We start from the raw sequence: 25,980 nt of genomic DNA on the forward strand, positions 1-25,980 counted from the left end.
ATCCATGGAAAAACTTGCCAAATCAATCCTGCCATTTTAATTGGTGTTGTTTATTGGACTGAATAATTGAAGTTTAAAAAAACAACACAAATTGGTAATTCAACAATTTACTCATTTAACATTAAAATGTATCAACCTTAGTAGTGTGTGAGAGAACCATAAACAACCACAAGCATCCCTGCCTGGTTCCTCCTTCCCATGCTGATTACCAGGTTGGTCACACACCACTGTGGGGTGATCTAATTCTTCAACCAGTGTGGTTCAGTTGGTCATTCAGATATAACATATTTGCCCCAACTGGCCTTCACAAGTGTTCAACTTGTTGAGGGTTAGGCCAACAGGCAGGCCATTCTATCCTCCACATCTGCTGTTTTTTAATTCATTGAAGTTGTTTGCTGAATATTCATATCAATCTGGAAACAGAATGGTATAAAGGGTTAAATGCATGCAGGCCCCACGTTATTATGGCATCCATGCCTATTGTGGGTGAATGTAAACTTTTCACTCCACTGTACACCTTAAGGCAGCCCTGAACAGGTGGTCCCTGAAGGTAGAAAAGGAAAACGAATATGTTCCATTGCTGAACGTGGCGCTCGGAGTAGATTCTGCTCTTTTACGGATCATCTGAGCAGCCACCCTCCAACCTAATATGTTCGGACACTTCACTTACCCTACAAAAACCCTCATATTTCTGTTCTGTTTTTAAATAAAAAGCCTAATTTTTTATTTGCTTTCCATGCTTGCTGGATACAAAATTGCATAGACTTTAAAATGCCTTAAAGTGATTTAAAAAAAAAATCTATTTAAGATTTAAAAAAATCTGAAAAATATAAGTTGTCATATAAAGGAAACTCTTCTATAGTAATAGTAACGGTCATATTTTGCAAAGCAAATTTGTTTACATTAGAAAGAAAGAATTATCTCCTGGCATGATGATTTTTACATGGGAAGAATAGTGGACACATATTAGGTCACCTAATTAAGTCTCAGTTTCTCACGCTCAGACAAAGTGTCACGTTCAAAAGCTGTAGAGAAAATGTTTAACTGGGCATTAGTTGGATAATAGTTGAAAATTTAAATATTATTGTCTAATGGTTGGACAATAATATTAAAATGTTTTATTTTTTTTTATTTTTAGTATTTTAATACTAAATTCTACTTAGATTAGACTCTAATCTAAGTAGAATTTTATCTAACAAGGCACATGTGCTTTCCTTTTGTAGCACTTACATTTAAATGTATTCATTGAGCTTAATCCCCATTTTATGTAAAAGTTTATGTAGAAAAATGGCATTAATACTTTTCAACAGCTGTCATTTGCAATAATTAGCTCCACTGCTTGGTAAGTGAGCACAGCAGCATCACAAAATTGATGCTGCCTGCTGCAGCAGTCAAAGCCTGATTTATCACTATACATTAAGCTAATTTTTATTCTCCTCCATGCTCTGTGATGGATTGGATGGAGGAAGGGAGGTGATTAAATGCATAAGGGGGTGTTGGGTTGGGGGGGGGGGGGGGGGGGGGGCGCAATAAAGAATACATAAATAGGAGAATAGAAAATGAGAAAATAAAGGTAGTAAAGACCAAATTGGAAAAGAAAAGGTTAGATGGACGACCAATGATCCACAATGCAGCAAAACGGCAGCATTGTGTTACGGCTTCATCATGTTCACTAATTAGCGTAGACTTTGATGCAGCGTCTCAGAGTGTGTGTGTGTGTGTGTGTGTGTGTGTGTGTTAGATTAAAGCACAAACAGTCAGCCCAACACAAGCCTTTCCCAAATAGCATAAGAATGAATGAGATGTTGCCTTGAGTGAACAGCAGGGATGCAGTTTCTAATGGATATGCTGTAATCTGTTATCATGCAACCAGGATGTGTAAACTGATGTAAAAATGTAAGTCAAAAATGCAGCAGTTGAAAACTATATGCAAATTTGAAATAAGTGTCAGAGTTTGGTTGGGGGGGTATAATGGTCTCCAGTGGTTTATAGGGGCAGGGTGGTTAGATGCAGGACACAGGTCTTTGAAGGTGGTGCAAACATTAACCAGCATAGGTTAGAAAGTATATTAATGAAATTACAAAGTAAAGTATGTAGCCATGTCAAATACAAGTTATGTTTGAGTTACAAAAAAAATACTCATACCCATTGAAGTTTGTCACAATACAACCACAATTTTCTATTCATTTTCTTTGTATTTTATGTGATAGACTGACACAAAGTAGTGCAAAATTGTGAACTGGGACAAAATGTTCTACAAGTAAAAATCTGAATAGTATGGGGTGCGTTTGTATTTAGGTCCCTGATGTCCTCTGGATGTTTAGGGTTGGTGTCCTGGGACCTCTGCCCCAGTCTTAAGTCTTTGTGGCCTCTTAACAGGTTTTCTTCAAGGATTGCCTTGTATTTAGCTCCACCCATTCTCCAATAAACTCTGACCAGCTTCCCTGTACCCACAGCATGATGCTACCACCACAATGTGTTACCTTGGGAACGGTGAGTTCAGATTAATGTGCAGTGTTAGTTTTACGCCACACATTGCATTTTGCCTGAAGGCCAAAAAGTTTGATTTTGGTCTCATCCGAGAAAAACACGGTTTGTGGCAAACCTTAGACATGACTTCTTATGACTTGTTTGCAAGAAGATTTTTCTCGCCACTCTTCCAGAAAAACCAGGTTTGTGGAGGGCACAACCAATAGTTGTCAACTTAACACATTCTCCCATCTGAGCCGTCTGCATCCCTGCAGCTCCTCCAAAGTTTTCATGGGCCCTTTGGCTGCTTTTGTGATTTTTGCTGTCCTCACCTGGCCTGTCAGTTTAGGTGGACGCTCATGCTTGGTAGCTTTGGTTTGGTGCCATTGCTTTCCATTGTCAGATAATAGATTGAACAGTGCTCTGTGATATGTTCAAAGCTTGGGATAAGTTTTTTAAACACAACTCTGCTTCAAACATCTCTAAAATGTCATCCCTGACCTGTCTGTTGTTCCTTGGTCTTGATGCTCATTATTCACAGATGTTCTCTAACATACATCTGAGGTCTTCAACAAACAGCTAGGATTAAAGTACACACAGGTACACGTTTTTCTAATTAGTGTGACTTCTGAAGGCACTTGGTGGCACTGGATTTTATAAGTATCAGGGTAAAAGGGGGTTGAACACTTTTCCAGTTTCTATTTGAAAAAAACCCAAAACAAATAAAACTATGTTTAATTTTCAGCACACTTTGTTTTTATTTATCACAAGAAATCCCAATGAATTTTATGGTTCTGTGGTAAAATGAGAAAAAGGACAAAAAAGTGTAAATACTTTCATCTTAACAGGCAAAAGCAGCTTGCTGAAACAGAACCAAAAAACATATTGCTTTGTTATTTGTCCACCAATAGAACACATTTTACAAACTCAACATGACATTGTCTGACATTTAAATCATTGACTTTTCACATCTATTAATTTAGTATTTCAAAATGAAAGACTGGAAATCCAGTAGTCTTTGACAAAAAGCCTGTCAGAGCAAATATAAATATACCATTTCAGGTCAAATGGTAAAAAAAAGGTCATGATAACCAAACACTCTCTGAAGCACAAGTGAAGGCTGGCATGTGTTGTGTTCAGCTTAAATTGCAGCACCATTTTGCTCTGCTGCACACATATGTAAGAGTCTGCTACTGAAAGAACCTAAATGAGGACATCAGCATTAAAACTACGCCTTTGAACAGTGGAAGAAGGTGGCATATTTGACCTGATTTACTGTAAATCTGTACAATTAAACGATAAAATGGTTTAATAAGGGTGCTGATTTGGTTATGATTCAGACTCAGTAATTTGTGAACTGTGTGAGTCTGAATCATTAGTACAGTGTTCATCAGGTGGGTTTAGGTTGTAGCTCATCAACATTACATCGTATGGGTGGCTTGTTTGTTTTTCAGAAACTTGATGATTTTCTAATCAAAACAGTTGAGCAACATACCAGCGTCCACACTCATGCATTAGGGGCATCTCAGTAAACTAGAACATCATTCGAAAGTTAAAGTGTTTCAGTGATTTAATTCAAAAGCATAACTAATTTATTAGTGTCATATCCACAGGACTCTGTGCAGGTTCTGTGTGAATACAGGGGTTGGACAATGAAACTGTTTTAGACCACAATAATTTATTAGTATGGTGTAGGGCCTCCTTTTGCGGCCAATACAACGTCAATTCGTCTTGGGAATGACATATACAAGTCCTGCACAGTGGTCAGAGGGATTTTAAGCCATTATTCTTGCAGGACAGTGGCCAGGTCACCACGTGATACTGGTGGAGGAAAACGTTTCCTGACTCGCTCCTCCAAAACACCCCAAAGCGGCTCAATAATATTTAGATCTGGTGACTGTGCAGGCCATGGGAGATGTTCAACTTCACTTTCATGTTCATCAAACCAATCTTTCACCAGTCTTGCTGTGTGTATTGGTGCATTGTCATCCTGATACACGGCACCGCCTTCAGGATACAATGTTTGAACCATTGGATGCACATGGTCCTCAAGAATGGTTCGGTAGTCCTTGGCAGTGACGTGCCCATCTAGCACAAGTATTGGGCCAAGGGAATGCCATGTTATGGCAGCCCAAACCATCACTGATCCACCCCCATGCTTCACTCTGGACATGCAACAGTCTGGGTGGTATGCTTCTTTGGGGTTTCTCCACACCGTAACTCTCCCAGATGTGGGGAAAACAGTAAAGGTGGACTCATCAGAGAACAATATATGTTTCACATTGTCCACAGCCCAAGATTTGCGCTCCTTGTACCATTGAAACCAACGTTTGGCATTGACATGATTGACCAAAGATTTGGCTATAGCAGCCCGGCCGTGTATATTGACTCTGTGTAGCTCCCGACGGACAGTTCTGGTGGAAACAGGAGAGTTGAGGTGCACATTTAATTCTGCCGTGATTTGGGCAGCCGTGGTTTTATGTTTTTTGGATACAATCCAGGTTAACACCCGAACATCCCTTTCAGACAGCTTCCTCTTGCATCCACAGTTAATCCTGTTGGATGTGGTTCGTCCTTCTTGGTGGTATGCTGACATTACCCTGGATACCGTGGCTCTTGATACATCATAAAGACTTGCTGTCTTGGTCACAGATGCGCCAGCAAGATGTGCACCAACAATTTGTCCTCTTTTGAACTCTGGTATGTCATCCATAATGTTGTGTGCATTTCAATATTTTGAGCAAAACTGTGCTCTTACCCTGCTAATTGAACCTTCACACTCTGCTCTTACTGGTGCAATGTGCAATCAATGAAGACTGGCTACCGGGCTGGTCCAATTTAGCCATGAAACCTCCCACATTAAAATGACAGGTGTTTCAGTTTCATTGTCCAACCCCTGTATGTGCCTTACCTCCCGTCATTACGGGCCAGGCGTGTCCTCTCAGCTGGAGCTCATTAAGGTCAATCAGGAGGAGCATATAGGGGAGGCAGATGCCATATTGTCCTTGTTCGTCAAGTGGCAATCAGGCCTCCTTTTGAATATATTGCTTTTCCTGTTACGAGCTTTGTGTTGTCCTCCAATTCCTCTTTTCCTCTGGGATTCCAGTCCTCTGCCTCATTGTTTCCAAAGTTAATTGGAGAACTCACCTCAGGATTCCCACTGCAAATCTCCTCACTGGTTCCACAATCCATTGTCCATCACTCACCTGCCTGTCCACTCTCCAACGCTCCACTGTCATCTCCATATTTTTTCTGAAAAGAAACAAGGATCATCATCAACCCGAACTGTACACAAAGGACTGCCAACCTCAGTCTCTGTGGGTGTACTCAACATCTCCCTGGATACTTCACCTCCTCGACAACCGTAAGACTCCATCTTCTTCTCTGCACTCATCATCAGTTATCGGATCTCATTCCCTTTAAAAACCACTTACAAGACCTCTCTTCCTCAGTGCCATCCTCGAATCCCTTTTCTGATCCTGGAAGAAACATTAATTGATTCAAGCTTGTCAATAAACTGTTTAAATCAGTAACTGTTGTCTGCAGTTGTTGCTCGCACGAGGGCCTCAAATACTGTCATTATGACAATTAGAGTAATTACAGAGTCATAAACGTGACATATTTCTGTTAATCTACTGAAAACTAAAAATGTACAGTACTGTGCAAAAGTTTTAGGCATGTGTGAAAAAATGCTGTAAACAAAGAATGTTTTCAGAAATATAAATGATGATTGTTTATTTTTATCAATTTATAAAATCCGAAGTGAGTGAACCCAAACAAACAGCCAAAGTCATTCATGACTATCTATAGTACCATAGTACTGTAGTTTCTCAGAAAATTAGAACATGACATATGACCAAAAAATGATCAACACAGAAATGTCAGCCTTGTAAAAAGTATGGCCATGCAGACAGGATACACACTTAATACATGGTCAGAGCTTCTTTTGCACAGGTTGCTTTAATAGCTGGCTTCAGGATATCTGCATTGTTGGCTCAGGAGTATCTTACCTTCCGCTTGACAATCCTCCATAGATTATCTGTGGGATTTAGGTCAGGTTATAGCACAGTGATTACATGGTCATTAACATAGGTGTTATTACTTTTGGCAGTGTGGGCAGGTGCCAAGTCCTGCTGGAAAATGAAATCAGCAGCTCCACAAAGCTTATCCGCAGAAGGAACCAGGAGCACCTTAAAAATGTCCTGGTAGACGACTGCTCTGACTTTGGACTTGCAATAACAAAGTGGACCAGCACCAGCTGATGGTATGACTCTTCAAATCATCACTAACTTCACACGGGACCTCCTGCCACATGGATTCTGTGTCTCTCTACTCTTCCTCCAAACTCTGGGATCTTGATTTACAAATAAAAGGCAAAATTGATTTTGATCTAACAATAGGACTTTGGACCAATAAGCAACAGTCCAGTCCATTTTTGTTTTAGCCCCGTCTCTGCTTTAGTCAAGGAATGCAAGAGTTGGGGCCCATATCCTGGATATGTCTGTGTGGTGGTTCTTAAAAATCTGACTCCAGCTGCAGTCCACACCTTGTGAATCTCTAGCTAACCTTCCTTTTGGAGGGTGTCAATGACTGTTAGCTGGCTAAGTGTCAAGTCAAATCTTTTTTCGATGATTAGGTCAGCCATTACATAACCTTTCTGCATGAAAAATCCTTGTTTATTGGTGTGATGTAATATTCTAATTTTCTGAGAAACCAAATTTGGGGTTTTCATAAATTTCAGCACAGGCCCTCAATAATCACTTATCGAAGATTCTAGTTTTGAGGGGTTTTATCACATGAATTGACACATTCAGATTGTGATGATTAATGTTCACTGATGTTTAAGAGGGCTGTCATGTAAAAGGTCAATCTATTTGTGTGTTTTCAGGTGGGCAGAGTCCATCAGTAGATTTCCTTCATCATTGTCACATCTGCTTCATCTTCTGCCCTTCTTTTTCCTTTGCCTTCATCCTCGTCTTATTCTTGCCCCTTGCCTCCTCTATCCTTTCATGGATTCTTCCCTCTTTAGTTCTGTGGCTCTCATCATCACCTCACTCTCAAATGGAAATGTGACCTTTACAAAGAGAGAGGAAGGAGAAAATGAGCAAAGAAGCTGGATGGCATGCTGACCACTTCAGTCATGTATATACATATGTGCATTCATGGATGTTTCTAAGTGCAAATATGTGACGTCGGGAAGTGAGCACATTTAAAGATTTATTGCTCTGCGAGGATTGAGCAGTGTGTCATCTGGGCCAAACATTCATGGAGAGACAGCGAGGTGCGTGCAAACTCCCCAAGCAACAGAGCCAAAAACTCAGCAACAAGCTGACAGAAGCCATCAGAATCAACAACAGCAAAAGCAATGAGAGGAGGCAGGGAGAGCAGACGGATGAGAGAGGAGAGGGAAATGCTGAAAGATCTGTGTCAGTTCATGTATGGTTTGTTTCATGCCTGCTCTCTTTAATGTAGGTGTTAAACCTTTAAAAACTTATGTTTGTCAAATTCACTCTAAATATATCATACTTTTCTGTAGACAAAAAAATCCATATCTATTTTCTGTGTTGCATAGATGGTGTTATATGCCAATTAAAATTTGAGCTTGCTTGTTATACTCAACACAGACCCGTACAACATACTACACTACCCTTCTGTCAGCCACAAAGAGCCAAAGGCTGAACATGCATGAACAGTTACACAAATTAAATATACAAAACTATTTGAAAAATATACATAAATACATAACATACAGTCCTGTAAAATAGCTACATTTTGTGTTACAGAGGTATAAACTTTAATGTAAAATGTTTACTTTAAACTCTAATTTATCTACATTTATTCAACAGGAAAAGCTCCACTGAAAAGAAATCCCTGCAGGCACTGTTGTTCGTAGCCCTGACATCCGTATTTTGTTCATCTCCCTTCTGCCAATAGATATCCAGAAAGTTTGGAAAAGAAACAGGCAAACAGCATACCAGATTCTCCACCATACTTAACAGTGGGCATGAGGTGATTTTGCACATGCTCATTCATTTTGCACCAGACCCTTCCGCTGAAACACTCATTCTTACGGTAACCTTGCTAAAACACAGATTTCCAGTTAAAGGTACCCGGTAGAGTTTTAAAAACCTGTTTACATTTGTGATGGCAGGACAGAAAAATTGATGTTTACTGCATGTCTACCCCCTGCCACTAGTGCCTACATTATTTGTATATATACAGTACAGACCAAAAGTTTGGACAAACCTTCTCATTCAAAGAGTTGTCTTTATTTTCATGACAATGAATATTGTAGCTTCACACTGAAGGCATCAAAACTATGAATTAACACGTGTAATTATATACTGAACAAAGAAGTGTGAAAGAACTGAAAATATGTCTTATATTCTAGGTTCTTCAAAGTATCCACCTTTTGCTTTGATTACTGCTTCGAACACTCTTGGCATTCTGTTGATGAGCTTCAAGAGGTAGTCACCTGAAATGGTTTTCCAACAGTCTTGAAGGAGTTCCCAGAGATGCTTAGCACTTGTTGGCCCTTTTGCCTTCACTATGCGGTCCAGCTCACCCCAAACCATCTTGATTGGGTTCAGGTCCGGTGACTGTGGAGGCCAGGTCATCTGGCGCAGCACCCTATCACTCTCCTTCTTGGTCAAATAGCCCTTACACAGCTTGGAGGTGTGTTTGGGGTCATTGTCCTGTTGAAAAATAAATGATGGTCCAACTAAACGCAAACTGGATGGAATAGCATGCCGCTGCAAGATGCTGTGGTAGCCATGCTGGTTCAGTATGCCTTCAATTTTGAATAAATCCCCAACAGTGTCACCAGCAAAGCACCCCCACACCATCACACCTCCTCCTCCATGCTTCACGGTGGGAACCAGGCATGTCCATCCGTTCACCTCTTCTGCGCCGCACAAAGTCACAGTGGTTGGAACCAAAGATCTCAAACTTGGACTCATCAGACCAAAGCACAGATTTCCACTGGTCTAATGTCCATTCCTAGTGTTCTTTAGCCCCAAACAGTCTCTTCTGCTTGTTGCCTGTCCTCAGCAGTGGTTTCCTAGCAGCTATTTTACCATGAAGGCCTGATTCACACAGTCTCCTCTTGTTGTTCTAGAGATGTGTCTGCTGCTAGAACTCTGTGTGGCATTGACCTGTTCTCTAATCTGAGCTGCTGTTAACCTGCAATTTCTGAGGCTGGTGACTCAGATGAACTTATCGTCCGTAGCAGAGGTGACTCTTGGTCTTCCTTTCCTGGGGTGGTCCTCATGTGAGCCAGTTTCTTTGTAGCGCTTGATGGTTTTTGCGACTGCACTTGGGGACACTTTCAAAGTTTTCCCAATTGTTCAGTTTGACTGACCATCATTTCTTAAAGTAATGATGGCCACTCGTTTTTCTTTACTTAGCTGCTTTTTTCTTGCCGTAATACAAATTCTAACAGTCTATTCAGTTGGACTATCAGCTGTGTATTGTATCCACCTCCTGCAGAACACAACTGATGGTCCCAACCCAATTTATAAGGCTTGAAATCCCACTTATTAAACCTGACAGGGCACACCTGTGAAGTGAAAACCATTTCAGGTGACTACCTCTTGAAGCTCATCAACAGAATGCCAAGAGTGTGCGGAGCAGTAATCAAAGCAAAAGGTGGCTACTTTGAAACACCTAGAATATAAGAGATATTTTCAGTTCTTTCACACTTTTTTGTTCAGTATATAATTCCACATGTGTTAATTCATAGTTTTGATGCCTTCAGTGTGAAGCTACAATATTCAAAGTCATGAAAATAAAGACAACTCTTTGAATGAGAAGGTGTGTCCAAACTTTTGGTCTGTACTGTATATATATGTATATATATATGTATAGCTCGAAGAATACACACCTCTTATGGAGCTAATACCTTGGGTATGGCTTGCAGGTTAGATGATGTGTGGATCAGAACACATTTTCATAAGCATCAACATCAGAGCAAAAAATAAATCTTGTTTAAAATCATATTATCTGAATAATAATGATGAAGAAAATTGTATTTAGCTGGGACTTGGCTGCATCCCTGGTCCAGAGCACCTGAATGAAATGGCTTAATAACCTTGTCAACATGCAATTTACTTCTACAGTCCAACATCAAACTTTTAAGCTAAAAAGTGAACATATGACAAATGAAAAAATACTTTATTTTCTGTCTGAGTTACTTATTAGATATAAAGTTATTGCTATTCTGAATTTAAACAGAATTTCTGTTTATCACTGGGCGCTGCTTCGTTTTCAAATGTGACCTTTAAGTCCCTTCACCATCTGCTGTTTTGCTGCACTAAATGATAAAGCTTAATAATGTCTGACAGGTGAGGCTGCCACCTCATTTAATGTCTGGACACAAAAAGGTGAATGCTACCAGAGTGAAATAGCACTATGCACCTAAAGAGACACACCATAAATTACCTACCAAATAAGGTGTTAAGATGAACCTGATATATATACTCCAGAACACAGCGTGGAGGGTTTCATCAAACTGCAGCTGTTTTCCACACAAAACTGTGACCTGACAGCACACAAGTCCTTGTCCCAGTTAAAAAAGAACATCTCATATGCTACACAAAATCCCAAATCCCCTCGGCCCATATTTTATCAAGTAAAAACATCACGGTCATTGTTCCATTTAGCTAAATAAAAAAAGCCAAAAGCCCTTGGCCCATTTTTCAATGCTTAACACAGCCCTAAAGAGTCTGCAACAGTCCCAAGGAGCTTAATTCATGATGATTTTCTTTAAGATACTTCTAAGAGAGTGCAAGATATATACTCTGATGGGTATTGATGTTTCCATGCACCCAGTGATGACAGTTATGGGGCGGCAGAAGGGCCAACATCCAATAAATAATCATTAAATACATATTTAGAAACAAGAAAACAAACAAATAAGTAAACAGAATAAAGAATGTCAATAATTTATCAAATACAATGTACTGGTGACCTATCCAGGGTTTTCCCTGCTTTTCGCCCAATGACAGCTGAAGACAGGGACCAGCTACCATACAACCCTGCAAGGATAACTAAATACAGACAGTGAATAGATAAATGTGTTTTTTTAATGTTTGTTTTTTTAAACAAAATATTTTTATTGACTTGTAATCTTTTGCTGACTCTCGCCCGTAGATTGCTGGAGATAGGCACCAGGTCCCCCGTGACCCTGTACGGAAGAAGCGGTTATAGAAAATGGATGAATGGATATTGTCTTTTGTATTTTATTAGTTATCTATGTATGCATTCATTTCTACATATAATTATTCAATGATACCTGTTAAAATCATTTCATGATTTCTACCTTTCCTGACACTTTTTTCATACCGATGCTTTTATGAGGGGCCTGTCAGTGAGCGGGCATTCTCAAAGATGACTGGTCTGTAGTTAACTTGCTGTGCAGGTTACGCTATCAGATCTATATGATGAGCCACACTAACAGCTTCAATTATGTCACTGTGCACTGTCCCACAGGAGAAATGTAAAAAAACAAATACTCAAATAACTATATTATTTTAACTTTCACATAGAAATTCTTATGGTTAAATATTTAATGTCATACTTTATAAATTATTGAGCTATTTAAATAATTATCTATTTTTTATAATTTAATGTAAAGTTTATGTATATAATGACTTATTGAACTTATGCTTCTCAGACTCAGGTCAGTCCACCAGGGGGCGGTCTAGTTTTGCTGGACAGCTACAGTAGGCAGCTGCGTTGTCTTGGTTAATGTCGTTGCTGCTGCACAAGGGCTACAGAAGAAGAAGATTGGCAGAGAGGAAGCAAAACAGTCTGGTTGCCCGTAGAGGATGTTATTGCTGTGAGAGAATGTTGCTGGAAGATTATTGTAAAATGTTAGGATGCCGGTTTAGAGATGTTATGGCAATATCGTGTTTATTAGGTGATGAGTTATTAAAGACAAACATGGCACGTGTCTTGAGTTCATTTTTTAAAATCTTTAAAATCTTAATTAGTTTAGATGGTGCCTCTAATTAAGTTAGAGACTAAGCTGCGATTTCCCCTTTTGTCTGTTGTCTTTCAGATGCCGCAATAAGTAAGGAATTTCTACACAAACATAAACTACATTATGGGCCAGCTCTTATCATCAGAAGAAGAGCTTGCTGACCTGAAGAAGGCAGTTGGCTTTGTCATCTATGATGCCATGGTGGAGGAGGGAGCGACTCCTGACCTCTCAGTGGTGCACCCTCTGCTCCTAGCCAATCAAAATGAGGATTCTGTCTCCCAGGCCTGTCTTCATGAACACCTGCAACAGGTAAAGAGGTTTTACGGGAAGCTGCGACAGTGTGTATCTCAGAAAATCGAAATATAATAAAAAAAAAAGTATTTATTTCCACATTCAATTCGAAAAGTTAAAAGTAATTCTTTACGGGGTTTCAGTTTTTTTTTTTGGCTTCTTTTTGGTTGAAGTTAACTTGCAAAACCCAGGTCTGATTACTGCCAGGAGACCACAAAGGAGGTCACAAAAGAACCTACAACAACATCTAAAGCTACGAAGATCTCACCTCCCTGCGTTAATTAGTGTTTATGATTCAACAATAAGAAAGACACGAGCCATCCATTCATCATCCATTGGAGAGTTACAAGCTAAAAACTACTGCTAAGGTAAAAGAATACAAAGGCCTGTCTCACATTTCCCCCAAAAAAACATCTTGATGATCCCCAACAATGACGAGACAAAAGTGGAACGTTTTGGAAGGTGTGCGTCCTGTTGCATGTGGTGTAAAAACATCATACCATATCAGGTGTCACCTGATGGTTTTGTAAGCTGCTGATTGGTTTAAATAAACTGAGAATCCGGTTAGTTTGGACCTTGTTGTTGGTGGGCGGAGGCTGATCTAGGACCAGCGCTGCTATCGCCTCTCCATCTCTGGTTCTCTCATCCGCTCACAGGACCGGACCTGACATCAGTTTACTTCCTCTTCCTGTAGAGGGCGCCGCTCACAGAACCAGAACCCTTTGTAACTCTGAAAATAAAAGAAATCATTGATGTTAAACATGGTGGTGGTATTGTGATGGTCTTGAGCTGGTTTGCTTCTCAGGACCTGGACTTGGAGTAATTAATAGAACCATGAATTCTGCTTTCTACTAGAAAATCCTGAAGCGTATGTCAGTTCTTAACCTTAAGCTCAAGTCACTTCAGGTGTGCAGCAGGACAGTGTTTTGAAGCACACCAGCATGTCCACCTCTGTAAGGCTAAATCAAAAAGGTTTTGAAAAGGCCTAGTCAAAGTCTGGACATTAATTTGACTGAGATGCTGTGGCATGATTGACAGTTTAATCCCACCAAAGGTGCCACAACCAGCCATCAGGTTTACAGGTCATCATTTATTTTGAATTAACTTGGGTTATCTTTGTCTGATATAGAAATTAGTTTGATGATCTAAAATATGTAAGTGCAACATCAAAGCAAAAACTGAAGAAATCTTTAATGGTACAGATCATATAAATAAATTACACATAACATGCGGAGTGGCATGGAACCAATCAGCCTGTTGCTCTGCTGAGGTGTTTAGGACGTCCAGGTAGGTGTAATAGTGTCAAATTTATGAAATTTCACTTTTTGAATTGAAATGATATTCTGATTTATTGAGATGCACCTGTAGCCTGAAGGAAGCAAGACCCTGTGGAGAGTAAGTTTGAAAAGCTCTGAGTGGATGAAATGCTCACTGAGCACCTTAAATCCACTGAGGTGCGGATGGCGATTTATGGGAGGAGTGGTAAGACAGTTTCCTTGAATCAGTTAATAAAGAAGGATTGTACAGAATAAAGCAGAACTCTATTAAGAATAAAGAATTGGATCCCAGCTGGGGATTGTGAAAAGGTCACCAATCAATACATGGGGAATCCAGGGACCAATATAATGATGACAAAATGCTGCTAATGGAGTAGATTTATGTAATTGAGAAAGAAAAAGCAACAGTAAACATTGTACTTCAGCTCTTATGTGGTTTTAACATGATTTTTATACAAAAAGGCCTTTATCTTTGCTTCATTTCACTCAGATTCAGAGGGACCTTGGCAAACGGGCACCCACCTACTTGAGGGATCTGATTGGTCGACTGTCAGCCTTTTCAGATGAGCCACGCCTGGCTGGCCTGGTGGGTTTAGTGGTCACTATGGTGATGGATGTGGCCTACACATCATCGAAACAGTCATCAGGAGTGAAAGGGAGGCCAGCGTCATGGCAGGTAAACCCTCAATTCAAGTGATGAGAAAAATATGTGGAAGCAAAGAGCACCCCCTGAAATATTAACAGATTATATTATTTCTATTTATGTTCAACTTCTGTCCTGATTGACAGGAAGCCAGAAGAGACAGGCAATATCACTGTATTTAATAGGCATATCACAAACAACAGTCTGGACTGCAATACATGTTGGATAATTATTTAAGTATCAGACATTCAGGCTTTTGTGACATTTGTTGTTTAAGCAGCGTACAACGTTTTAGAAGGTAAAGAGGTGGTAAGGTGGTCACGTCATTAAGAAAGTACAACTAAATAGTTTCAATGCCAAAACAGAAGCAGCTTTATCAATAAAACCTTCTTGAGAGGGAAATATATATATATTTTTTTCACCAGTAGCTGCATGGACAGCTCATTATACGGTAGTGTGTGTTTGCTACGAGCCTAAAGTAGGAATGCATTGTCACTTCTTAATTATATCGATATTTGAGCTTTCTCTCTCCTTGTCATGGAATAGGGGCTGGCTGGGTTTGGAAATCTCAAGGTTACGGTAAAGATCTGCAGTCTCTCAGAAACACACATGGAGATGGTTGTTTTAGTAATGCTAGGTGGGATAACGCCTAATATAAGATGCTAAACTTAATCATATTGTCTTTGCTGTTTTACTGCAGCACCCCTCTGACACCGTGGCGAAAGTTGCCTCTGGTTCTACTAAAATAAACTTTTGACCTCTTATGACATGCATGCTGGTTTTGTATCTTCTTACATAATAATGCTTAAAGAGTAATCATAATCACAGAGTTGTCATGTCAAAGCTGTACAAAATCTAGACAATGGAAATCGGCCTCAAAACTCAAAATTGGCGCAAATCTATTTTTTATTGACAAAACCTTGGATGTGAAAGTAGAATATCTCATTAAATTTCAAGTTTCTGGACATTGGCATAAGCTTTATGAAAAATATGGAGAGAGGAGGTCCATCAAAGGTGTACGGGAAGGAAGAACTATTTGATAGATGCAAGGTGCTATGAGGAAAATAGAGCAGTATGTGATGTAACCATGGAAACCTTACTGAGATGCCATCTCAATGTGGCAGAGCAGAATGTAGGTGCTGTACAGGTCGAAAATGGTATTCCTAAAACCAGATTACACTATTTAGACTGTTTCTTGTGCTCAGCAGCTTTTTGAGAATAAAATCTAATTTGAGCCGCTCTGAATTATCTTGTGATTAAATTTACAGTTACAATTACAGTTACATTTTAGTAGTCCCTAAACCTAAGCCTAAACTGTGCATCAACTCTCAACTAAAAGGATGTTTGGCTCTGGCATGAAATAATTTTGTACCCAAAATCCCTTGAAACCTTTACAATGAGGCATTGTTGCTGCACCACTGGACTGCCAGGCTGTCATAAAGCTGTATTTGTCTGTAATTGATATCTTTTGGCTGACAGTGTTGGTCTCTGACTTCAAATGCACTTTATTAAACCTTTTAAAAGGTTTGAAATAACCACACACACCATGACAAGCTCCCAAGGTGTTTATAGACATTTTAAAAGCATTTACAAATTTTAAAAGAGAATGATTCAGGTTGGTTTTTTTTTTTACCCCCAGTGGTACATTTACCTTAGTTTTTGAATGTGGCTACTGAACCAAACAGATTTTGGCTGATTTGCAGATCGATGTTTGAAAGGCGGTTTCTTTTTAGTCTTGAACTCAATATAACATACTTGCATTTTTACCCTTTAGCAGCGAGTCTTGGAGCTTCAGGAGGTTATGGAGGAGTACCTGAAGCGGTGTAGGATCAGCCTGAGCGATAAAAGAAGGCTGATTGAGGACTCGGTCCGGCTCGAGGCCCAGTTAAGCCTCATCCTCACTCAGCTGAAGAGCTGTCTGCTCGGGGGGGACTGTGACTCCAGGTACAGCGCTGAGAAGGAACTGACAGGGAAAAAAGGCAACATGTTGGATACACACAGCAAGGAGGCTATGACAGGTAATACAGCTCTTTTCCTGTCTCTTCCTGCAGATCTCTCAGACACTGGGCCACTGGAGCTGCATTTCACACCCAAATGTTGGTTCATCTAGCTTGTTTTGAAGGCAAGCCTGAGCCTTTATCTGCAAGGGCAGCACTGGATCAATACATGGAAGACCTCAAACAGATCAAAGCTGCCTACAGGTTAGTATAAATGTACCCAATGGATGCATTGATTGATAGATTTATGAATAGATTAATTATTGAATAGCCATTAAATTATGTCAAACTCTACTGTTTTAGTGTTTTTGCTGAATATTGGAAAATTGATGAAAACTGACTCGTGATGATAATTATCCTATTTTGACACTAGATCTTCTCTGAAAGCGTAACCTTTATAAACTTAGTGATAATGGAAGTTACAGAGCATACTGAGACAGATTTTCAATTATTCAATATTCAGCTTGGGTCTGTCAGAAAAGTGCCGCGCCAACATTTCACCTTGCATTTAGTCAGTAAAGATATTCTGGCAGATTGTTAAAAGCTGCGGTTTTTACATAATCAACACTACATTTATTGGTAAGAATTTCTAAACCACATCTTGTGAAATGTCTCATAAGGCGGCACATCCACAAATATTTGTTTTTGCATCATCGTTCTTCTTTCCATCCTGCCTTACCTTTATCTCAATTTTTGCAGGTGTTATAAGTCTGCTACAGTCTGTGTTCTGAAATGCCGAGGTTTTCTGGCTAAATCTGACCCGTCCCAAGATGTGCCAGAGGATGGTGCCATGACAGGACTCACCGTGACTGACAGAGAGATGGGAAAGAGCGTGACAATCCCACTCTCTGTGATGGAGGTAGAGATAGGTACATGTTCATTTACTCTACCAATGTTATTATATGTTTCAGTGAAGTTGTTTTTACTGAAATAAACTGTATTTATCAGGTCGAAGAATGCAAATCTCTGGGACAAGCATGTGTACCCAAGTTCACCTCAGCCTCATCACCTCAGATCACTACGCCCTGGCATACATGGACCACCTTTTCTCAGACAAAGGGCCTGTTGCAGTGCTGGAGAACTACTTTATCAATGCTAGTGAGAGATTAGCAATTTACAGAACTGATCTACAAAGTAAAAACAAGACAGTGCTGATAAAAGCTGCACAAAACAGTGAAGATGGGTGCCTTTTAGACAAGACAGGGGGAATATCTGAGCAACAAAGTGTGGACACAGCAGAAATGAAAACAAAAAGAGTAGAGCCAAAGAAAAGCAATGAACAAGATGTAAGTTTAAAACTGAGTATTGTTGAAACAGAGCCAGAGGAGAGTCTCACTCACACTCCTCAGGGTTCAGCAAGTGCAGACGGCTGAAGAAGTCAATCCTCTCCTTAAGGGAAATGAAAAGTTGTACTGAAACAGTTGAAGTTATGACCTTTATGTTTGTAATTCACACATAATAAAAGATTTGTATTGATTTGTTAGCAGGACAGCAAACCTGAGCTGCCACCTCTGTCGCTACAAAAAATCAAGTGGCATGTGCAGGTTCTCATATGACTGGATGCTAGTGGAAAAATTGGGGTTTCACTATTGTTATGAAATGTGTTCAGTTTCCTATTAAAGCCAAACAGTTGGTTTAAAAGTTTTACTAGTTTTACATCTTCAAGAGTGACCTTGTCTGCATTGTTCGCTACGGTGTCTCTCATCTTCCTCTTGACAACAGGACTAAGATTTTCTACAGGGTTCAAGTCATGCTAGTTTGATGGCCAGTCAAGTGCAGTGATACCATGGTCATTAAAGGAGGTATTTTCTGCAGTTCAGGCATATGTCAAGTCCTTCTAGAAAATCAAATCATTGGACTTTAGGAAACTTGCACTTTGTGTCTCTCTGCTCATCTGCCAGATAGTGGGACCTTGATTTCCAAATGAACGCAATATTTACAATCCAGTCTGTTTTCTTTTTAGCCCATGTGAGATGCTTGTTACATTGTCACTGGTTCAGGAGTGGCGTTACTCAAGAAATGTGATGACAATTGTAGAAAATTCGATTACGAATGTAGTCCATCTATATTTCAATGTATGGGGTTCTTAAAGCGCTGACTGCAGCTGTCACATCTTCTGAATCCCCCTTGATCTTTGAATGGCTTTTCTTCACAATTCTCTCAAGATTGTAGGCTTTCCTGTTGTTTTTGCAACTTTTTGTACCACACCTTTTCGTTCGCTTAACTTTGCATGAAATGCTTGGAGACACCGCTTCTTTAGATATGACCTATTGTGGTTTACCTTCCTTGTGTCTGCTGGACAGCTGTCAATCAGCAGTCTTTCCCATTATTATTTAAGCCAAAATGTAACATTTTGGTATGACCACAATATAATTTGTTTTGTTGGTCATATGCAATGTTGTACTATTCTGAGAAACAAAAGTAGTTTTTATGTGCTGTAAGCCATAATCATTAAAATGATGTGTCCGTCCAGTTTTTTTGTTTATGCTGAATATATGGATACAGCCACGAGTGCCCCAAATTGGTCAAGTTATTATTGGCTGAATTAATCAGGAATCAGAATCAACTTTATTGCCAAGTTCGTGCATACAAACAAGGAATTTGACTCCGGTACACTTTGCTCTTTTGTTCTGTTTTTGCATTACAGAATATACAAATTTACAATGTACAATATACACATATCAGGATATACTTCCAGGCACTGTGTGGTGACTTTATCTTCATCAGTGTAGACAGAGTGTTGGCATTGCACAGTCTGAAATTTACTAATGTATTGGTTCACTGGTGCAACATTTGGGTGGCACATGGGAGTAATACATTTGTCCTAGGCCACTAAAATGCAATCAGATACATAATTGGGATATCTGAGTACAGAGTGGGTATAACATTTCATCTAAACCCCCCAACCGGAACGATGCTTCTGGTATACTTTGTTCATTTTGGTTACTTTGTGTCTACTGACTCTCAAGAACATATAAGAAGCAGTCATTGACATCTATTGAACCACAGTGAGAAATATCGATAAATGGAGAAAACATGTAACAGTGGGGAAACTTACCAGGAGTAGTCGGCCTACCATAGGTACTCCAAGTGCACATGCATAATTCATCAAGGTCACTGGACAAAAGTGCCATCCATGGGAAAGTTCCAAGGGTGAAAACTGCTACTGACCAGAAGTAACACAAAGGCCTTTGTTACATTTGTTTAAGTAACATCTTGATGATCCCCAAGACTTCGTTCGTCCCTTCGTTGTCTTCCGCTTATTTGGGGACCGGGTCGCAGGGCAGCAGACTCAGCAGAGACACCCATACGTCCCTCTCCCCAGACACCACCTCCAGCTCCTCCAGGGGGAGCCCAAGGCGTTCCCAGGCCAGCCGAGAGACATAGACCCCCCAGCGTGTCCTAAACCGTACCCTGGGCCTCCTCCCGGTGGGATGTGCCTGGAACACCTCCCGAGGAAGGCGTCCAGGAGGTCCTGTTCATAACTTTTATGGACAGGATTTCTAGACGCAGCCAAGGGCCGGAGGGGGTCTGGTTTGGGGACCAGTGGATTTCGTCTCTTCTTTTTGCAGATGACGTGGTCCTGCTGGTCCCCTCTAGCCAAGACCTACAGCATGCGATGTGGCGGTTCGCAGCCGAGTGTGAAGCGGCTGGGATGAAGATCAGCTCCTCCAAGTCCGAGGCCATGGTACTCGACCGGAAAAGGGTGGCTTGTCCTCTTCAGGTTGGAGGGGAGTTCCTGCCTCAAGTAGAGGAGTTCAAGTATCTCGGGGTCTTGTTCACGAGTGAGGGAAGAATGGAGCGGGAGATCGACAGACGGATCGGTGCGGCTGCCGCAGTAATGGGGGCATCCCCAAGACTTATGGAGCAAAAATTCTGTGAACTGAAATGAAGACGTTTTATCAGTTATCTGAAACGTCTACCACACACCTCACCACCATCTCACTGTCCTTGTATATGTTCTGCACTACCCTCACCTACTTCTCTATTTCCCCTGACCTCATACACTACCAGAGAGTTCCTCTCTTTACTCACTATCAGATGCTCTCGCTAGATCCACATAGACACAGGGTAAGTCCTTGTAAGTTCTTCCACACTTCTGTCAAAACCCTCGAGGCAAATATTGCATGTGTAGAGCTCTTTGCCAGTACAAACCCCTACTACTGCTGCTGACTGATCCTCACCTCTTTTCTTATCTTAGCCTTAACTTTTTACACTTCATACTCATCTTCATAACATCACTTAAGCTACTACACCCTTCTTGAAAATACATCTTGCTTATTTTCTGTCCATAATCTTTTGGAATAACCTCTGGTCAACACACTCTTATATCATTTGAATGATTGTCATTAAACATCATATGTTCAATGAAATAAAAAGTACAGTGCCTTGCAAAAGTATTCAGCCCCCTTGAACTGGTCAACCTCTTGCCACATTTCAGGCTTCAAACATAAACATATAAAATTCAAATTTTTTGTGAAGAATCTACAACAAGTGAGACACAATGAAATTTATTGGACGTGTCAAACTTGTTTAACAAATAAAAAACTGAAAAGTGGGGCGTGCAATATTATTCGGCCCCCTTGCGTTAATACTTTGTAGTGCCACCCTTTGCTGCAATTACAGCTGCAAGTCGCTTGGGGTATGTCTCTATCAGTTTTGCACATCGAGAGACTGAAATTCTTGCCCATTCTTCCTTGCAAAACAGCTCGAGCTCAGTGAGGTTGGATGGAGAGCGTTCGTGAACAGCAGTCTTCAGCTCTTTCCACAGATTCTCGATTGGATTCAGGTCTGGACTTTGACTAGGCCATTCCAACACCTGGATACGTTTATTTGTGAACCATTCCATTGTAGATTTGGCTTTATGTTTTGGATCATTCTTGTTGGAAGATAAATCTCCGTCCCAGTCTCAGGTCTCTTGCAGACTCCAACAGGTTTTCTTCCAGAATGGTCCTGTATTTGGCCACATCCATCTTCTCATCAATTTTGACCATCTTCCCTGTCCCTGCTGACAAAAAGCAGGCCCAAACCATGATGCTGCCACCACCATGTTTGACAGTGGGAATGGTGTGTTCAGGGTGATGAACTGTGTTGCATTTACGCCAAACATATCGTTTTGCATTGTGGCCAAAGAGTTTGATTTTGGTTTCATCTGACCAGAGCACCTTCTTCCACATGTTTGGTGTGTCTCCCAGGTGGCTTGTGGCAAACTTTAAATGAGACATTTTATGGATGTCTTTGAGAAATGGCTTTCTTCTTGCCACTCTTCCACAAAGGCCAGATTTGTGCAGTGTAGGACTGATTGTTGTCCTACGGACAGACTCTCCCACCTCAGCTGTAGATCTCTGCAGTTCATCCAGAGTGATCATGGGCCTCTTGTCTGCATCTCTGATCAGTCTTCTCCTTGTTTGAGATGAAAGTTTAGAGGGACGGCCGGGTCCTGGTAGATTTGCATTGGTCTGATACTCTTTCCATTTCAATATGATTGCTTGCATAGTGCTCCTTGGAATGTTTAAAGGTTGGGAAATCTTTTTGTATCCAAATCCGGCTTTAAACATCTCCACAACAGTATCTCGGACCTGCCTGGTTTCGTTGCCCAATGAGCTAACCCCTCCCTCCTACTTCCCTATGTCTAAAGGGATTGCTCAAACCAGCTCTCCATCCAACGGGTCCGAACTTCCCCAAACCTGAAAGGTCTTACTAAGCAGGTTTAATGAAAGTTCTGTTTAAGCTGGTGTCGGGAAATGACTCGCCTGGCCTCTGACAGCCTTCATACAAAAGTCTTGCCCTTCTTCAACTGGAGGTCTGGACGACTGAGTAGCCTATCGCAGCCATCCACACTTTCAACAGTCACTTTTGTTCATGGCTGCTCATTCCCTAATTTTACAACTGGCTCTTGGTATATTGGCTAGGTTGATTTTAGTGGCTCGGCACGAGCCCCAAGGGCGCTGTTTTAACAAACTTGGCTAAGGTAACCTATAAAAACCTCCTAAAATATCTTAGAACCAGGCAACAAGACTTTTTACCACCAATGAAAAACCAAAAATACGGTGACTCAAATAATTGAATGTCCACGATTTAACTAGAATTTTATATGCTTTCTTTTATTAGTAACGCTTTTGCAGGGGTCAGTAACAGCTTAAATTCGGCAACACAAAATAATTTCAATAACAGAAAATCAACTCAACCTGTATTTCCCTGATGCTGAAACTAGTGGGTTTGGAGAGGCTTTGAAGACGGAGGCTCATTCATGCACCTGATGGAGATGTTTCCTCTGGTAACAATGAGTGGTTTCTTGAAGGGAATACGACTTAATCTTCAGTTTTCTTCCTTTAAGTGGCAGGTACTGATGCTCCAGGCTTCGATGGTTAAACAGGATCTTTGTGGTTATATGTCTCCGAAGACAGTAGTTTCCAGAGGCTGAAGAGTTGAAGGAAACCCAGAGACATAAATGAGGTTGATTCAGGACTTCCAGAAACCTGAATCTTAGAGCAATCAGCTGTTCACCTATCAAGTTCATTTCTGTTGTCTGGATAAAAAGGCTTTAGATGAAATCAGATTCTTAATCTTGAGGCACAGTCCTTTCTGGGCCCACGGGTTGATCTTCTTTTTAATGCAGTCGATCAGTAGGGCTGTGTCTCTGTTCCTTTTCCATCTAAGCTTCGTTTCTCTGTCTGATCATGTTTGCTGGTCTTCTGCGAGGAAACAACCCCGTTTCTGCTTTCAGCATTGTTTTTATAGCACTTGATGCTTTCACCAGTCAGCCCTTTATTAGGCTTCTTAGTTATTGCGCAACCCTTTCCGCTCGGCTTCTTGGTTATTGCCCAATACTTTAGTCACGGTCACCGTGACCCACTGATGCGCTCGGCTTCTTGGTTATTGCCCAATACTTTAGTCACGGTCACTGTGACCCACGGATGCTGTTGTTTCGGCCATGGAGATGCCAATAATAGCCACACAGCTGGCTATAGTCACCCCTTCCCTTTCTTCCTTTTAAAAGGATTCATTGTCAGCATACAACTGGCTCTCCTCACTCCCAGTCATTCTACAGTTCTTTCCCTATTCTGTTCAGTTTTAAACTTTACACAGTATTACACATTCCATTCTTCAGCTTTCTGCATTTACTTCAAAGCACAGTTACAATTATTCTTTTTATTCATGCTTCACAAATGATTAACGTTATATTTCATTCATATATAGCTGACTGAGAATTTCAAACCTTAATATTTTTTTACTCTAATCCTCAGTTCTTAACCACACTTCAATCATACATCTTTCAACTTGTTAATCAAAGATTGCCAATTTCATGTAATACATATGAAATAATGTAAAATCATCTTACATAATTTTCTTTAGATATACTTGTTTATATTTTTGCAAAAAAATAAGACAGATAATATGTGGCAGATAATATGTGGCTTCACACAGGCCTTTCCAGTCTCTCTGTGCCAGAATATGAGAACATGCTTGTTTCACTCTCCACTGCTTCAACTGTGTATTTTAATAATTATTGCATGGATTACACAAAAGGATATTTATCATGATTTTTATGGATTTAACTGTAGCAGTTAATGAATGTTGCATGGATGACATGGAAAGATCTCACCTTATTTTCACACTGGTGTGTTCCTTGGTCTTCATGATGCTCTCTGCGCTTTGAACAGAACCCTGAGACTATCACAGAGCAGGTGCATTTATATAGAGACTTGATTACACACAGGTGGATTCTATTTATCATCATCAGTCACTTGGGACAACATCGGATCATTCAGAGATCCTCACTGAACTTCTGGAGTGAGTTTGCTGCACTTAAAGTAAATGGGCCGAATAATATTGCACGCCCCACTTTTCAGTTTTTTATTTGTTAAAAACGTTTGACACGTCCAATAAATTTCATTGCACTTCATGATTGGGTCCCACTTGTTGATTCTTCACAAAAAAGTAGAATTTTATATCTTTATGTTTGAAGCCTGAAATGTGGCAAAAGGTTGAAAAGTTCAAGGGGCCGAATACTTATGGAAGGCACTGTAGCATGTACCATGAAATACAATCAATACAAATTTAGATAAAAATAATACTGGAAAGTACAAATGTTCAATGGCCTGAAGTCAGTCCTTCTAGTGAATGTAGTTTCTTTTCTATGTTCTCTCTGAAAGAGATGAAACAGCAGAGACCAAAAGTATTGAAATGAACAAATTATAGGAAATTTATGAAAAACAATGTTTTTCAAGGAATGACAATCTGAGCTTTTTTAGAGATCCTTAAACTGAAAATGTATTTTCATTATTCATAGAGCTGTTGCAGTGCCTAATTTTTGTATTGAGTTCAGCTTTTTTCACAAACACACCAACATGTCCCTTACCTGCAGAACATGTGAATATAAGAGCAGGCTCAAGCTGTAAATGGTGGAAACATTTTGAGTGACATGCTTGAGAGACATGGCACTTTTACTTAAGTGCTTCTCGCTCTGAGAGGTTGAAAAGATGCTTTCTGGCTCCGAGTCACTGCCATTCGGTGCGGCAGGTGGGCGAGCGGCACAGGAAGGAGCTCTTGTGTGCACGACTGTGTGAATGTCAAGACGGGAAGGGGTAGGCTGAGTGGATTTGTATGTTTGTGTGAGTTTGCATGAGTGTCTATGTCTAGATTAAAGGGAGAAGAGGGGAGCTAAAGCATTCAGGCACGTGGAAAATGTGTGTTTTTCTGACAATGATGCATGTGAGAGGCTGAGAAAATAAGACATAATGGTGATAGACAGAGAGGGAGAATGGAACTGGTAAACTTGTGTTAGTGTCGGTGGGAGTGTGTGCCAGCTTTTTTCCCAATGAGTCACACTACATAGTTCCAGTTATTGGTCTCTGCTCAACCATGCTGTCTGACTGGTGTTATTATTACTCTTTTATTCTCCTCCACTTTTTAGCAGCTTCCAGATACAGGTGACTTCTCTTTCATTTGCAACCAGTCATATTTAATTCACTCTTAATTTTACTGTATTATTTAATCTGCCAGATATTTTCATCTTTTAATTTTAAGCACAAACAGCTCTTTCAATAGATCCTTGTCTATTTCTTTTTAAACACATTTCACATCTAACCTCTTAAGCCTTTCTAAAACTTTAAATCATGCTTTGATGTATGAGTTGCATATAATCTACATAGTATAGCAAGAAAGAAAACAGAAAAAATACATAATTTAGAGTGCTTGTAAAATTACTTTTTGCTTAGGGCCCCAAAATATTATTTTTTAAGTTTGATAATGAACTACAGTAACTTGCAAACATATTGATGTCTGTGATGGCCAAAACACATGGCCACAGTCCAGTAA

General features: G+C 40.2%; 1 protein-coding gene and 1 long non-coding RNA gene across 4 annotated transcripts; one reads left to right on the forward strand and one right to left on the reverse strand.

Moving 5' to 3' along the window:
- Positions 1 to 6,220: 6,220 nt before the first annotated feature.
- LOC124858690 lies at positions 6,221 to 14,499 on the reverse strand. The gene is made up of 3 exons (XR_007035906.1): positions 13,243 to 14,499; positions 12,614 to 12,751; positions 6,221 to 7,543 (listed from the first exon to the last, which is right to left on the reverse strand). It is a non-coding gene; the product is annotated as an uncharacterized LOC124858690 (long non-coding RNA).
- On the forward strand, positions 12,191 to 19,131 carry LOC124858689. Of its 3 annotated transcripts, none has more exons than XM_047350827.1 (7): positions 12,191 to 12,307; positions 12,530 to 12,760; positions 14,510 to 14,695; positions 16,437 to 16,606; positions 16,714 to 16,863; positions 17,359 to 17,528; positions 17,608 to 19,131. In XM_047350827.1, the coding sequence occupies exons 2-7, from the start codon at positions 12,575 to 12,577 to the stop codon at positions 18,030 to 18,032; spliced, it is 1,287 nt and encodes a 428-aa protein (XP_047206783.1). In that variant the 5' UTR covers positions 12,191 to 12,307; positions 12,530 to 12,574; the 3' UTR covers positions 18,033 to 19,131. The 3 variants fall into 3 exon arrangements, with proteins under 3 accessions (XP_047206783.1, XP_047206781.1, XP_047206782.1); XM_047350825.1 differs by having other exon boundaries at positions 12,243 to 12,414; XM_047350826.1 differs by having other exon boundaries at positions 12,243 to 12,388.
- Positions 19,132 to 25,980: the final 6,849 nt, after the last annotated feature.

This window comes from Girardinichthys multiradiatus, chromosome 22 (assembly GCF_021462225.1).
Source record: "Girardinichthys multiradiatus isolate DD_20200921_A chromosome 22, DD_fGirMul_XY1, whole genome shotgun sequence".
NCBI classification, from domain to species: Eukaryota; Metazoa; Chordata; class Actinopteri; order Cyprinodontiformes; family Goodeidae; genus Girardinichthys; species Girardinichthys multiradiatus.